The sequence below is a fragment of the Theropithecus gelada genome, chromosome 12, assembly GCF_003255815.1.
Source record: "Theropithecus gelada isolate Dixy chromosome 12, Tgel_1.0, whole genome shotgun sequence".
Classification (NCBI taxonomy): Eukaryota; Metazoa; Chordata; class Mammalia; order Primates; family Cercopithecidae; genus Theropithecus; species Theropithecus gelada.
The window spans coordinates 43644800-43662147 of record NC_037680.1 but is presented as its reverse complement, the minus strand read 5'-3'; the positions used below and the strand labels follow the sequence as shown (position 1 = coordinate 43662147).

Below are 17348 nucleotides of genomic sequence, written 5' to 3'. Positions count from 1 at the left end.
GAAAAAGAGGGAATCCTCCCTAACTCATTTTATGAGGCCAACATCATCCTGATACCAAAGCCTGGCAGAGACACAACAAAAAAAGAGAATTTTAGACCAATATCCCTCATGAACATCGATGCAAAAATCCTCAATAAAATACTGGCAAACCGAATCCAGCAGCACATCAAAAAGCTTATCCACCATAATCAAGTGGGCTTCATCCCTGGGATGCAAGGCTGGTTCAACATATGCAAATCAATAAACGTAATCCAGCGTATAAACAGAACCAAAGACAAAAACCACATGATTATCTCAATAGACGCAGAAAAGGCCTTTGACAAATTCAACAGCCCTTCATGCTAAAAACTCTCAATAAATTCGGTATTGACGGAATGTATCTCAAAATAATAAGAGCTATTTATGACAAACCCACAGCCAATATCATACTGAATGGGCAAAAACTGGAAGCATTCCCTTTGAAAACTGGCACAAGATAGTGATGCTCTCTCTCTCACTACTCCTATTCAACATAGTGTTGGAAGTTCTGGCTAGGGCTATCAGGCAAGAGAAAGAAATCAAGGGTATTCAGTTAGGAAAAGAAGAAGTCAAACTGTCCCTGTTTGCAGATGACATGATTGTCTATTTATAAAACCCCATCATCTCAGCCCAAAATCTCCTTAAGCTGATAAGCAACTTCAGCAAAGTCTCAGGATACAAAATTAATGTGCAAAAATCACAAGCATTCTTATACACCAGTAACAGACAAACAGAGAGCCAAATCACGAATGAATTTCCATTCACAATTGCTTCAAAGAGAATAAAATACCTAGGAATCCAATTTACAAGGGATGTAAAGGACCTCTTCAAGGAGAACTACAAACCACTGCTCAGTGAAATAAAAGAGGACACAAACAAATGGAAGAACATACCATGCTCATGGATAGGAAGAATCAATATTGTGAAAATGGCCACACTGCCCAAGGTAATTTATAGGTTCAATGCCATCCCCATAAAGCTACCAATGACTTTCTTCACAGCATTGGAAAAAAACTGCTTTAAAGTTCATATGGAACCAAAAAAGAGCCCTCATTGCCAAGACAATCCTAAGTCAAAAGAACAAAGCTGGAGGCATCACGCTACCTGACTTCAAACTATACTACAAGGCTACAGTAACCAAAAAGCATGGTACTGGTACCAAAACAGAGATATAGACCAATGGAACAGAACAGAGTCCTCAGAAATAATACCACACATCTACAGCCATCTGATCTTTGACAAACCTGAGAAAAACAAGAAATGGGGAAAGGATTCCCTATTTAATAAATGGTGCTGGGAAAATTGGCTAGCCATAAGTAGAAAGCTGAAACTGGATCCTTTCCTTACTCCTTATACGAAAATTAATTCAAGATGGATTAGAGACTTAAATGTTAGACCTAATACCATAAAAACCCTAGAAGAAAACCTAGGTAATACCATTCAGGACATAGGCATGGGCAAGTGCTTCATGTCTAAAACACCAAAAGCAATGGCAACAAAAGCCAAGATTGACAAATGGGATCTAATTAAACTAAAGAGCTTCTGCACAGCAAAAGAAACTACCATCAGAGTGAACAGGCAACCTACAGAATGGGAGAAAAGTTTTGCAACCTACTCATCTGACAAAGGGCTAATATCCAGAACCTACAAAGAACTCAATCAGATTTACAAGAAAAAAACAAACAACCCCATCAAAAACTGGGCAAAGTATATGAACAGATATTTCTCAAAAGAAGACATGCATACAGCCTACAGACACATGAAAAAATGCTCGTCATCACTGGCCATCAGAGAAATGCAAATCAAAACACAATGAGATACCATCTCACACCAGTTAGAACGTCAATCATTAAAAAGTCAGGAAACAACAGATACTGGAGAGGATGTGGAGAAATAGGAACACTTTTACACCGTTGGTGGGATTGTAAACTAGTTCAACCATTATGGAAAACAGTATGGCGATTCCTCAAGGATCTAGAACTAGAAATACCATATGACCCAGCCATCCCATTACTGGGTATATACCCAGAGGATTATAAATCATGCTGCTATAAAGACACATGCACACATATGTTCATTGCAGCACTATTCCCAATAGCAAAGACTTGGAATCAACCCAAATGTCCATCAGTGACAGACTGGATTAAGAAAATGTGGCACATATACACCATGGAATACTATGCAGCCATAAAAAAGGATGAGCTTGTGTCCTTTGTAGGGACATGGATGAAGCTGGAAACCATCATTGTCAGCAAACTATCACAAGAACAGAAAACCAAACACCGCATGTTCTCACTCATAGGTGGGAACTGAACAATGAGATCACTTGGACTCGGGAAGGGGAACATCACACACCGCGGCCTATTATGGAGAGGGGGGAGGGGGGAGGGATTGCACTGGGAGTTATACCTGATGTAAATGACGAGTTGATGGGTGCTGACGAGTTGATGGGTGCAGCACACCAACATGGCACAAGTATACATATGTAACAAACCTGCACGTTATGCACATGTACCCTAGAACTTAAAGTATAAAAACAAACAAACAAACAAAAAAACCAGTAGAATGACAAAAAAACAAACAAAACAAAACAAAACAAAAAATTTAGGCAACTCTATATGTCCTGCGGATTAAAAAAAATACATCCACTTCATTTCTCACTACAAAATTTAAGAATTACCTCAGTTGTCTCCTTCCTCATGGAAAACATGGGCCTACGTACAGCTGTTTACAGTGTAATTACTATTAAAAATTTTCAAGTCTGATGAGGTTTATTACTAAGATTCTCACATTCAAAAATCATTAAATCTCATGACAGTATTTTGTAATATATAATAATGAAATAATGAAATCAATGAAATGGGAAAAAAATTTATATAAGATAACATTTAGAGGTCAGATTATGTGGTTTTATGTAACATCTGGGCTCTACTATTCAGTGTTTGAGGATTTTAAAGAAAACAGAAAACTCCCCACCACAAGAAACAGCTGAATAATGCTTCCAACTTAATCTATGCAAGCAACCAGCAGCTAGTTTATTATGAATTATAACCTAGAAGCAGAGACTCAGTATAAACATTGCTCTTAACAGTTCAATTTACCTGTTGATTAACCTAGACTATTTAATTTTCATTAATGTCTGAAACATTAGAAGATGAGAGGTAGAATATTCCAGCATGATCTCTAAAAATTTGGCAAAAATGCTTCAAGTAAGTAAATAAATACATATATATGTCTTAAAGATGATTTTCTAAAACATTTCAAAGTTACAGTGTTTGTTAATGAGCAATGAAAATAAATGTATCACTAAAGAAAGGAGATTTCTACATTGGCACCAAAATGAGAGCATTTCAACCATGGCTGATTTACCCATCACCTGTAGTAGTATTACCTGCTCAGATCTGTTCTGATGTTGATATTGGTATTGAGCAAAGGTATTACGGGAAGAAGTAATTTCATCCTCAAATTGTTTCTTCACCTTGGCCAAACCACCAGGCACTGTGCACATTTCTGATTCTTCCATCATCTAGGATGATTTAAGAAAAAGGAAAATTCAGCTTTACAGCTGTGCAGGATGGGATTCTCAAGCTATTTTTAAAATAGTTGACATTTATTGATAGGCAGTATCTTAAAAAGATATTCACATACACCATTATTTCAGTATGCCTTTAACAAAAGCTTAATAAAGATATTCTTTCTGGGTTGTTTTCTCATTTATCAGTCTTTTGATATAAAGTCAGAAGAATCTTCAAAGTATTGAGTTAATTCTCCTAATCTCAGATAAATTTTGATGTCTGCAGATAAGACCTATCAGATTGCACAGTATTTCTCCTGCAATATACAGACTAGTGGATATTAGAATAATGGACTCAATTTGAACCCACAATGAAGTTGTCATTAAAATCCCAAACATCTATATAGGGAACACATTATTAAGAATAATTTTAAAATCATTTTTACTCCAAATTTTTTAAATTATTAAGGATGAACAAAATAGCCTCAGAATATTCCTTATGTAAAAATATTAATATGAGTAATGAGACTACTTAAGTGATTTTGTATGTATTAAATGACATATTTTGTCATTTAATGCTTCTCCATATTCTGTGAGATATGGACACCTATTACCCACATTTTAAAATAAGGAAATTGAGACTTAGAGAAGTAAGACAGCTTATTACGTTCTCACAGCTAGAACAGAAGTGCTGGCACTGGAATTTCAATCCATATCTGTCTGTCTTCATCACTGGTCTCAAAGAATAGGCAGAAAACCAGCAGTTATACTACTCCAGGATTAGCACACCCCAGGCATCAGCTCTGAGCACTGGCATGTCAGAATCAGGGGACTTTCACATTAGAAGCGTTCTAGTCTACCACTGTCATTTCACAAATGAAAAAACTAATTTCGATAGGTATCATTGGAAGCAATTTGAAAAGCACCTTAGTAGTCCTGTAAGACCTATGCCCCTTCAGGAAGTGCAGAAGTAGCTCAGGTGCATTGGTTTTGATGATTCAGCACACTCCAGAGCCCAGCAGGCAGTCAAGCCCAGATGGGATAACTCTCAAGCAAACAGGCCCCATGCCAGCCTTCCCTCCTCCAGGAATATTCTAGGTCTCCTTGCAACTGGAAGACTTGGCAACACTTCAAGTAAGAGCAGGTCTCCTGAGGTCTGACCCAGTCCTGACATAACCCTCAATGCCTTAAGACGTCGAAAGTAACTGAGGGCCCAGGAGCTGAGAGGTTTCTATACCGAGGACTGGGGACTTTGGGGTCCTGGATATTTACCCAAATAAGTAGTTTTTCAAATAGATATTAAAAACGTAGTGCCTATCTAGAGGTTTGGGTTTCCCGTACTCCAGAATATTATAAACTAATATTCAGGATTATCTAAATTACTAGCAGATACTCAAGTGGTTGCTTTACTAAGTTAATAATGTTTCCTCATTTATGTGGACTATCAAATATTTCAGAATATGCCTGCTGGCCCTTTGAGAAGAGACGATTGTACTCTTCTATGAACTAGGTATATATTGTATCAAATTTTCCAACAAACTTCAAATGTAAATCCTAATCAATTACTTCTAGTTGATGTATGTTAAGGTCATAAAAATGTACAGCACCCCTTTTGAAATTTAAGATACAGAGAAAAACGGGAAGGGTGAATTAAGGCCACAATATTTATTTTACCCCTTCTGCCATTTAATTTATATAAGTGGCTTTCCTGGATAAATTATATATAGATAATATATAAGTATTAAATTATAGACATTAAGGTAATTATTAAGAAGAACTTTGCTGTTTCAAACAACTATTATGATGTCCCAATCATGTGCAAATTAATCTGGCAAGCCTTAGTATTATGCTTACAACTGGATGCTCTCCTGGTAAGTGCATTTTCACAAAAAGATCAATTCTTATGCTGGACAGGTTGCCTCTCATCTATAAAATGGATTAAAAAACAGATATAGCAGCCTGGTGCGGTGTCTCACATCTGTAATCCTAGTACTTTGGGAGGCCAAGGTGGGCGGATCACAAGGTCAGGAGTTTGAGACAAGGCTGGTCAACATGTGGGAAACTCCATCTCTACTAAAAAAGTACAAAAATTAGCCGGGCATGGTGGCACATGCCTGTAATTCCAGCTACTTGGGAGGCTGAGGCAGGAGAATTGCCTGAACCTAGGAGGCAGAGGTTGCAATGAGCCGAGATTGTGCCACTGCACTCCAGCCTGGGCAACAGAGCAAGACTCTGTCTCAAAAAAACAAAACAAAACAAATACACCCATTACTTTCCTTTAGCACTGCACTTTAGAAACAGACTATAGTACACAAGGAAAAATTCATACAGTAGATTTTTCTTTTTTTTTTTTTTTTTTTTTTGGAGATGGAGTCTTCTCACTCAGCAGTCCAGGCTGGAGTGCAGTGGCACGATCTCGGCTAACTGCAACCACCCTCTCCTGGGTTCAAGCGATTCTCCCGTCTCAGCCTCCCTAGTAGCTGGGATTACTGGCACCCGCCATCATGCTTGGCTATTTTTTTTTTTTTTTTTTTGTATTTTAGTAGAGATGGGGTTTCTTCATGTTGGCCAGGCTGGTCTTGAACTGCTGACCTCAGGTGATCCACCCACCTTGGCCTCCCAAAATGCTAGGATTACAGGCGAGAGCCACTACAGATTATTTTTAATAGTAGTACTAATACCATCCCTACTACCCCTGGTACTATCATTACGCTACTGCAGCTGCTCATTCACCCAAGTGAGACAAATCTTCTGAAATACGGTTCAGTGGTGATGCTAAGGCTTCCTTGTTCCACTCAGCGTTTAGATGAAAGTTTACACACGAGAGATGGCAGGACTTGCCCAAGAAGCAGTCTGTGGCCATAACCGGGAGTAATGCTTCCTTGCTCAGTTGGGGACCTTTCCTGTGAAATTTATTTCTTGCATTATTTCCTTGCATTATTTAGTGTCATGCTCTAAATGTCCCAACTAATGAATGTCATCATTGACCACATAACTGAAATTGCTTTGTGTTGAAACTTTTTATGTTTATTATTATTCTGTGTTTCTTATTATTTGGCTCAGCAATAAGGTTTGGAATCTAATGGGTATGCTGATAATAATATGTTAATTTGAACACTTAACAGTTAAATCTAGGTAAATACATTACACCGTCCTCAAGTTCTTTTTACAAAAACGGTTATTGGTTTATAGGGCATAAAAGAAATAATATAATTTTTTGGGAGTTGGACAGATAGTGCTTCTAATTCCAGCCCTGACAAAATCTTGGGCTACAGCTCTTGAACTCGGGTTTCTTTCTTATAAACTGGGCCTAGAAATATTTTTCTCACAGATTTATTGTGAGTATTAAAAAAGGTAAAGGGAATAAAATTGCACAGACTTGAAAATGAATCTGGCATTTTAATTCATTGTACAACAAGTGTTACTTTTCCCTCTCTTTTAGGGGGCTTCTACAGACCACCACTGTTTCACAGGCATAACTTTCATTTAGATACAAGCAAATGCCATCTGATTGAGTCCAAGACAAGGAAAAATAGATTGTCTTTACATGTGTAAATATGATTGAAATATAGTAGATTCAGTTTGGGTCTGATTCTGTGACTTCCAGATTTTGCACTTAAAATTTTGGGCTAATTGTGGAGATACAGATGTAGTCACAGGCAGTTTCCATGATATTTTTGGTGTGTTAGGGGTGGCTTGAACAAGCATTTCATGCACATGATTAAATAAATAATGATTTTGCTTTGCTTTAGATATTTACCAGGATTCCGCTGAGATAATGTATGTGCTCTTCTTTCTCACAGTATTCGCTTAGGGCCAAACCATATAGTATAATATTTATTTAGGGGGCCAAAAATACTTTCTCATTTAGGAAAGAGGAGGAAGTTGAATTCAGTTAGAAGTGTACAAGAGTCAAGAGACTAGGAATCTAGCTTGGCCTCCTCACTACCTAATTTTATAATCTCCTATAAGTAACTTTCTCTTGGTTTTCTTGTCTATAAAGTGTGCAGGGAAGAGAGGATTACTAAATTCTTTATATGTAGACGTTTTCAGATTAGCCCTAAAGTTTTTGCTTTTGTATTAAATAATGGGATCATTTAGTTTCCTTATGCGTCCAATATAAACAGTCCCTTTTTAAACACATTATAAATATATATCATGCCCTGATACCACTTTTTAAATGTATATTCTCATAGTAACTGGCAAGATCAATCTTCCTAAATCAAATATTGTTTACTAAATAACCAGTCTTTCTTTAACTAGGCATTTTCAAAATCAACTGTTTCCTCATGAATCATTTCTCTAATTTAGAACACGAATAAGTTCCTCAATGATCCAGCAGGGGGTGCCATCGAAGAAGACTGGCAGGAGGTACTGTAGTGCCACTGTTTATTTTGGAAGTGATCTAGATACTTCTGTCACTTCTGCACATTCATTCCAAATCTAAGCTGTGTCTAAAATGTATTTTAATGACTATGTGAAAACTTAAATGTCATGTAGAATTGCATTTTTTAAATGAATTTGGCACAATCAGCCTTGTCTCTAAATAATTTGTAAAGAAGCATGTTAAGTGTAGCTATTTTAATACACTACCTTTTTTTTTGGCTTCTCTCTCTCTTGCTCATACACAACTAGGCTAATTTGGAGATTATAATTATAAAAGAACTTTCTTATATTCCATTAAGTTGAAGGCCACAGAATACAGAACCCAAAAATTCTTTTGAATATGCCTTTATAATGCATTGGCTCTAAATATTGGTGATCTTACTGAATCCTGTAGTTTCCTATAATCATAATTGGTTTAGCAGAGTGTCTACATTGCTAATCTCTCTCATTTTTATGTTGATTAAACCTTTCCTAATGGATTTAGTACATACAGAGACACAAGAAAAGCCAAAGAAATTATACTGCCAGTGAATTTCAATGAACCATATATGAGACCAAGGAAGGTGACATGCAAACCCACATTATTAAAATTTGAAATTAATTCCCAACCTTCCTGAGGAGAATATCTACAGGTTAAGTGATAATGATGATAATAATAACAGATGTATACAGTGCCTTATGGCTTTCACATAAATTGTCTCTCTGATTCCTCACCAAGACTCTGTGTGGTAAATGATGATCCCCATTTTTCAGCCAAGGAAACTGAAGCTTAGAGAGAAGTTAAGACAGTAGTTCAAGGCCGGGTGCAGTGGCTCACGCCTGTAATCCCAGCACTTTGGGAGGCTGACGCGGGAGGATCATGAGGTCAAGAGATCAAGACCATCCTGGCTAACATCGTGAAACCCCGTCTCTACTGAAAATAGAAAGCTGAGTACGGTGGCATGCTCCTGCAATCCCAGTTACTCGGGAGGCTGAGGCAAGAGAACCACTTGAATCCAGGAGGTGGAGGGTGCAGTGAGCCGAGCCATTGCACTCCAGCCTGGATGACAGAGCAAGACTCCATCTCAAAAAAAAAAAAAAAAGGTCAAATTCACGCAAGTAATAAGTAGCACAGTTGAAACTTAAATTCAGATAGTCTGGATTGATTTCACACACTATTTTTGTACTCTTTCTACTTTAGCTCCCTGTCCAGTAGTATTCTTACATTTCAAATATAAAGAGGGAATTGGGATAGACAGTAAGCACATTGCCTAATGCAAAACCATTAGAAGCAGCTTACATTAGCAGAGAAGCTGCGGCAGTCACCCCTGGAAACGGCTGCCTGGTACCTTGCCATCCGCTCCTTCAGGGAGACCACTTCGTGGAGGTCTGACACAACCTCGCCCAGAGCAGCACTGTCTTCTGCAAATACACTCTCAGGCTTATTAGGGCCAGCAATCGCTGAAAGCAAATGGAGCGTGCTTAGATATGTGTGTTAAGCTTTAAGAAGAAAACAGCATCACCTTGTAAATGGTGAAACATTTAAAACATTTGAGCTCATAAAATGGACTGTAGCATTTCACAATATTTTCAATGTCTCATGGTCATCTCCTTCAAGCTTTCAAGCAAAGTTACGAAATGCGTGTATAACAGCATAAAGTTAGGTAAACAGCAAAAATTTATCCCCCCTCCTACTCTTGCAATTATTGTGATGAGAAATATTTAGTAACAGATATATAACAACAATTAACATTCCTCAAGAACTATGTTTTGAATTTATGCTAAATTCTATGTGCATTTTCAAATTTACTTTGCTAACAATCTTGTGAGGTAGGTAATATTATTTTCTAAAAATTTATATAAGAAAATGGAGAGTCACGGCTATTAAAAAACTTTCCAAGGATCACACCTTTAATAAGTGGCAGATTTGAATATGGTTTGACAAAATCTTTAACAAGTCTGAGAGTTGCTCCTTTCTTCTCTCCTCACCCCTCAACCTCTAAGGAGATATATCCAGCTAAAATATGCAAAAACTGTTAATATGATAGGCTGTGGATTTTTTTTTCTTTTCTTCATATGGGGAATGTATTACATAAGAAAGAAGAAATAGTATCATTAGAAACAGCTTTGTCAGGCACCCATTTCAGAAAGCCTGATATTTACCCATGAAGCCATCTACTTGGCAAAAATGCAGGGTAGGAGGAATTATTTATCTGGAAACAGTGTGAAAGACTGATTGCACAATCACAGAATAGCAGTTGTTAGAAACAGAATGATCTTAGAGATCATCGAACCTAACCCAATCTAATCAACTCCTTTTAGGCAGAAGAAAACATATGCCTGACTGTTTCCTTATGTGAAAGGAACATAAGGACCCTCCATTGTTCTGTGATTCTCCAAGGCTATTTAGCTTATGTATGCCAGAACTGATCTCAAAACTAGTTTTTCTTATTTAATCCAGTGATTTTTGTTGTCATCCGTCTGCTTGATGGCTTACTATTCACTCTTAGATGGTTTTGATTCCAAAATCATTTCAAGGGTATGACATAGGTATGTATATATGTGCTTTTGTATATGAGTTTATGTATATGCATCACTCATTTATGCATCTCTTGCCTTCACTCTTAGGGCTGGTAGTTTCTGGGGCTTACGGGGTAGGGCTCTTTGTAGTACTTCTTATTTGGGTTGTTATAATTTAATCACTATCAACCAAGGCCCAAATAACCTCTAGTAAAAGACAGCCAAGCTGTTCCCTCCCTGCCCCGTTCTTCCTCTCTCCTCCCTCAACTCTCAGTCCTCACGTTGAACCATCTTATTGAATTGCTTGCTTTTTCTATTAGCGTCTTTAAGATTTATGTACACAATAGCAGTTGAGAACAATTTCTGTGTTCTCACAGAAACTCCTAGAAAAAATTAAAAATCATTTTCATTTTGACACCTTCCTAGAGTATTTGGTTTTCCATAGAGACTTCTTATTCAGTAAACACTTTCATATATTGTAGCTAAAATAGTAAAAATACTTAACATGCTACCAAAAAGATACAAAGCATAAAGGAATAAGACATTGTATTATATGAATGCTGATTGTACAACACTGATTATATTTACAACAAATGCCAGTTATCTTTGAAATTCACCTGTCATCCAAAACCTCATAGCCATACAAAAGACTCCTCCACTTGATTCTGATAAAAAGAGATTCCAACAAATCACTGAAAGTCTTTCACATGCCGAGGAAAAGCTCTTTATTTTTCTCTGTGGATTATCTATCTGCACAGATGAATTCAGTTTACATTCAACTGTGCTGTTCTTACTTTGATGTGAATGAATGTCATATAGATTTTATTGAACATAACACCCTAAAGTTCTTCCACATTAAAATATAAATTTTATTTTGTGTGTTATCCATAAAAGATGCCATTCTTTTGATAATCTTAATAGAAGTTCAGGCTTTTTTTTTTGGCTAAAATTTACAAATAGTATTTAGCTTTCAAATATTTGATTTTTATCATTTTTTAATGACAAAATGCCCAACATTATTTGTCAAAAAGAAATCAGTGGGCTGAGTATTGAGATATTTGGATTCCATTGCTCATGGCCTTTTTGGATGATCATAGAAAAGACTTTCATTCTTTTTTTCTCTCTCTCTGTCACTACTCCCACCGCCGCCCTGCTTTTCCCTTATCAGCCTATCAGTGACTGCATACTCAGATAGGGTCTCAGATTAGAAAAATTACCTTGAACCAATAGGCTGTATCCACATTATTTCCTAACCTTCTAAGTCAATATCTAACAATTTCTTCATATGAAAAATGAGGTGATACTTCCTGCCCAGTCTACTATAATGCAGTGCACCTGCAGCTGATAACACCTGATGTAAATTTTTAGGGTACTTAAGTCAGCCCCTTCTTTAGGGATGTGGGGGATAGAAGAGAGGAACATGAGGTGCCTGGCCTCATAATACTCAATTCCACATGTCTTAGAAGCAATTGAGTTTGGAGAGCAGTATAAATGAGCTGACGGTATTATTTAAAGAAAAAAGAAAGTTAGAGGAACAACTAAAGATGCTTATTGTCATACAACACTCGTGGAAAAATAGGGAATGATAAAACCATTAAGCATGCAAGTCGGACAAGAAAGGAACAAAATAAAAGGCTAAAGTACTCTGTGTAAAGGAGGAAGGGAAAAATTAAATTTTCAAATGACTATTTCTGTTAGAAAGCATTATAAATATTAATATCACAAAATCATTTTGTTGGAGTTTCTGTCTCTGAGGATTAGAGGTAATTTATTGTACAGATGAGTAATCCAAAATCCGAAGAAGTTCAGTGAATTCTCCCAAATCTCGAGTTAATGGTATAGCTGGGCTTAGAATTCATTGCACACTAAACATAGAAAGCATGCATTTATTCACATATAAGAAAATAATTTATAATCCATTCAAAACATTCATTCTTTGTGTAGTAAAACACATCCCACAAAGCAGAAAAAACATATAGAGAAGCACTTTGAAAGAAAATAAAACAAAATAAATACAATCTATTATCATGGCAACTATTAGATAACAAGGATAATAATGTCTTTTATAAGGGTTTTGAGGTTCTTAGAAAAAAGATTTACATTTTAATTTTGATATAATATAAAAAGTCATATACTATAGATAGATCCAACTTATGCCCATTTCTACATTCTTAAATCATGAGAAATTGTGTAACTAGAGATATTTTTTCTCAACCACCAAACATATGCTTTTCTTCTGCAGTTTTTAAAAACAAACTAAATCTATTAATAAAATTTGACCAGGTTACAGAAATTCATTATGCCTTTCTGAATTTTACTTTCAATGGAGAGTCTATGTTTAAAACATTTAAAAAACACACAATGGTACAATATTTATAAGGCAGAACACTCTTCCTTTCTTGAACGATTATTCACATGTCACATGTCTGCAGTCCGTAACAGAAAGGATTGAATAGCGACCCCTCTGTGTTTCCTTGAAGTTGGTAAGATGTCAGAGACAGAAAACAGTGAGGAATAGTCAATGTAATATAAATTCTAGAATTTTCTCCTACTTTTACAATTTATATAGTCAGAGAAAGAATTCTTATGGATATGCACAGATTAATATAGAGAAATATTTCAAAAGGATCATTGATAGATTTGTTATGAACCATCCTAAACTAGCTGTACAGGAAATTTCAAATTTGGAATTCAGTGATTTATAAAAATGATATGTTCTTACAACATTAAGAAGTGAAAAATCTAACCTCATTTCCTATTAAGCAATCATCCAACAATCTGAAATAAGTTATAAATATGATCCTAAAATTTTCGCAGAGTTACAATTTGGAAATAAAGGTCAATGGTTTGATACATAGAGCTAGGGTCAATGTGTTGCTCAAAAATACTGTCAGATCCTGAAAAAAAACTATGCAGAAGACACCTACTGTGTCTGGGTTCACAATCTTATTTTGTGATTGTCACAATCTTATTTGACACAATCTTTGTCACAATCTTATTTCTAAAGCCAGATAAATGTAAATATTTCCTATTACTTTCAAAATATGAGAGATACATTCTTAAATTGTAGTTGTGGATAGTCGTATGGAAAGGATGACTGTGTAACAATACAATTGACAATATGGATGAGAGATATATTAATACTAGGTGCTTTAAAAGTGGCTTACACATTGCTTAAATTTGTGCGAGTCATCTCATTTATTTTCCCTTCTGCCTTCCCATTGTGGACAATGCAAAAGTCTGCAGAATAAAATGGAAAGCACTTTGAACTCCTTATTTCTTTCAGAGACTACTTGATAGTGTCTAGGTTGTGAGGCTGATGTGATATGAGCCATGTCTGATTTTTAGCAGAGACTTGGCCAACGTGAAATCAGAAGACAAGACATTTGCCAAAGATGAGAAAAGAACTAAAGATATTCAAGCATTTTGAAAAATTAAAATACACATTGAAGGCAGTAAATAGGATAATATATGCTACAGAAAAGAAAATCAATAGCATATTAGCAGCAATATGAAATATGGCAAAGATGGAAAACAGAGGAAAATCCATACTACAGGCATTTCAATGTGAGGATGGGGAAGTAGGTAGAAGAAATAAGATATACTAGAAGAAAAAAAATTGCCAAAAATGAAATTTGGGCATAGATTGAAAATATTTACCACAAGCCAGGAATAAAGTTAATTTAAACATACCAACATATTGGCAAATCCTGGTGAACATTTTAAGTTCATGGAAAAAGAAAAATTCTATAGTTATCCAGATACATGAAGAGTATCTGTAATAAAGAAACAAAATTCAGATATCCTTAGATGTTTCCTTTACAATGCTGAACACTAAAGGAATTACAGAACCAGTTACTGGTTACTGAAATTTTAGTTTTGTGAACCAGGGTCTACATGGGTCCAAGTTGATAACCATGTGAGAAGGCAACAAAAAGTCAAAAACAGACCATATAATAACAAAGGCAGCCCAAAGGAAAACGAAGGCCCTCAAAATATAATAAGGTAGACATAAAAATAGTTGTATTTATTTATTTATAACTAAAAGTATTAATCATAGAAATATTCAGAGGTCAAATTTCACATCGAAGGATGAAAACAAACAACCTAACGATGTACCATGTGCAATAAATAGATGCAAAACAAACCATACAATTTAAAAAAAATATTGAACAATAAATTACCAAGCAAACGTAAATGAAGAAAAGTCATTACTATGCTATCTTCATACAAAGTATCCTTAAAAACAAATTATTCATATATTAAATGAGATAAAGGACCATTGCACAGCTAAAAGATACCATCCCACTATGAAGCTGGAATAACTGTGGACCACTACGTGCTAATTAGCACAGTACAGCAACAGTAAAAGGCCATTAGTAACAAGGAAAAGGAAACCCTTATGGGAAAATAATAGCTGCAGGTGACTTTACCATATCTTTCTACATATTGCCAGATGAAAGCTCAGAAATAAATGATTTTGAATTATATAATTAGTTACATAATTATATAATTGACAAGGTTTATATAATTAATTATATAATTGATAAGGTTTATTTATATTCATTCTCACTAAACAAATATTGATTCTCTACCAAAAGCATAAGATACTTTCACTATCTTTCAGGGCTTTCAGTATAGTTGGAGAGACAGGGTATTATAGCCAGTGTGTAATGTGTTTGTTCCAGCTGAGTTGGAAGCCTACAGCAGGGACATAATCCACCTGGCTATGTTACTGAGGCAGGTGTCAGGGAAGGCATCTGAAAAGTAGAACATCTGTACTGAATCCTGAGGGAGTTGGCCCTGTGAATATGTGTTAGAGAGAAAGATGCAGAAAGGGGATGAAACTGCAGCACTCTCAACAAATTGTGCTGGGAAAAACTGGGTAATGATTTGAGGAAAATATTAAGAGATCCCCACCTCACAGCATATTGCAAGTGAAATACCAGATGGCTAAAGAGTTAAATATTTTTTAAAATTATGAATCTTTAGAGAAATACAAGTAGTTCATAAAATGGTTTCAACTGGACTTTATAAGCATAAAAATTCAAAGTAAAAAATATTTTCAGCAAAATGTATAAGAGAAAATAAAAATTAGAAAAGGATAATTTTAATAAATACACATATTTATTTTCATTAAAGAACACTGATGGGCCAGAAAAAAATGCTAATATTGAATAATGGATAAAGAACTTCAAAGAATGATTTACAAGTGAAAACTTCATAGCAAATATTTATAAAGTGCTTTCTATGTGTCAGAATACGAATCCATTTAATACTCTCAATCATACTGGGAGATAGAGGCTATTTTATTTTTTAATCTCTATTTTACAGATAAGGAAACAGTTTCTAAAACCTGCGCCAGTTCAGATAGCTGGTGAGTTTCGGAGCTGGGAAGGGAAGCTCAGCAATCCGGCCCCAGGCTCTGTGACAACTCCAATTCTGATGCTACCTATGCTACCTATTAAGAAGGACAGGTGTTCAACAACAAACAAAATCACCATGCTCAGTAAGCAAATGAAGGAAAAGTCAAACAACAAAGAGATGCCTTTTTCTGTTAGGAACTGACTCATATCACACATACAATAAAAATATCCATAATATTCCCAGATGGCTAGTCCAGTGTATTATTGTGACACAAAAGAAATTCTAAGGTTAACAATAATCCAAACTGTTTAGCAGAAAAAAACAGAATTTATTATTTTTTCTTTGAAATATGCTAAAATCAATGTAATCCCACCTAAGAACCAGGCAGAGTTTGCTGGTGAGCCCCATGGAAGCCTGCAAAGCTGAAGTGATCATAGATACCAGCTTCAAGAAGGCAAGCACATTTCAGGTGACACATCAATAGCTTTGCTACTTTATTCTGGATGCTCATTATAAAGAAGTCAACTGTTTAGTTCTTGAAAACAAATTGATTTAGAACTACATTGGGAGAGTGATAAATTCTGTCAAACCGAAATACATGATCTATAACCCTGCTTGAATTTGTGTGCAGGGTATCATACCAATACACATATCATAGGCTGAGAGCCATTAGCATGAATAAATTTTTCTATAATTCTTAATATTTGCAAATCCCTCAGCTAATAATAAAATTCATCTCTTTTAAGCATTCAGAATGCTACTGCCAAGTAAAATTTGTAATCAATTTGAGTTTTATATATTCTTATCCTCATTTGAATATTATAAAACCAAGAAATAGATGGAGAATAAAATGAAAGCAAGTGTACAGCACAGTCCTGTATTAATTCAGAGTTCTTAAAAAAACATGGAGAAGAAGGGCGAGGGAATAAAAATGAGTGGAAGTAAGCACAAAAACTATCTTGTAGCATTTTTTCCAGCAAATAAACACAGTGACTCAGATTCCATTTCTCAAACTAACCTCCCTGTGATCCTATTCCCCCAAAATGCATTGTGTTATTGTATGTGTACTTGTCACCTTCCCAAAAATCCATCCATTTATGTGATTATTTGGGCTTTATACATTAACAAAAGAAGATCTCTCATGGTAATAAAAAGGATTAGTTCTTGCTTTCTTACTAAGTCTGTCCTAGCTAGTATTCTCCTGGTTCACCAGATACTGGAAGTGATTCTTTAAATCCAGTTGCCTGTTAGAGGAAGAAGACAAAATTTAGCATTGTAGTAGACAGAACATTGGTCCCCCAAAGATGTTCACATCCTAATCTCCAGGATCTATGAATATGTAACCTTACATGGCAAAAGAGATTTTGCAGATATAATGAAGTTAAGGATTTTGAGATGGGAAGATTATCCCAGGTTAACCAAGTGGGTTCAATGTAATCACAAGGGTCCTCACAAGTGTCCGCCTTCCTGATAAGACTCAGTTTCAGTGTCCATTTAGATTCTAATCTCTCTGAATAATAGGACTGTTATTTATAACTGCTGTCACTTCTTTTTCTATAGACAT

The 17348-nt window shown here is 35.6% G+C and overlaps 1 protein-coding gene across 5 annotated transcripts in view; it reads right to left on the bottom strand.

Annotated features, from left to right (window-relative positions):
- The window catches only part of XIRP2 (xin actin binding repeat containing 2), a 367676-nt gene that overhangs the window by 45144 nt on the left and 305184 nt on the right, over positions 1-17348 (bottom strand). For all 5 annotated transcript variants that reach the window (XM_025404417.1, XM_025404415.1, XM_025404413.1 and 2 more), the window contains 2 exons: positions 9198-9358; positions 3410-3544 (listed from right to left, as the gene is read on the bottom strand). In XM_025404417.1, the coding sequence (XP_025260202.1) occupies positions 3410-3544; positions 9198-9254 (192 nt within the window). In that variant the 5' untranslated portion in view covers positions 9255-9358. The remainder of the gene's footprint in view (positions 1-3409; positions 3545-9197; positions 9359-17348) is intronic.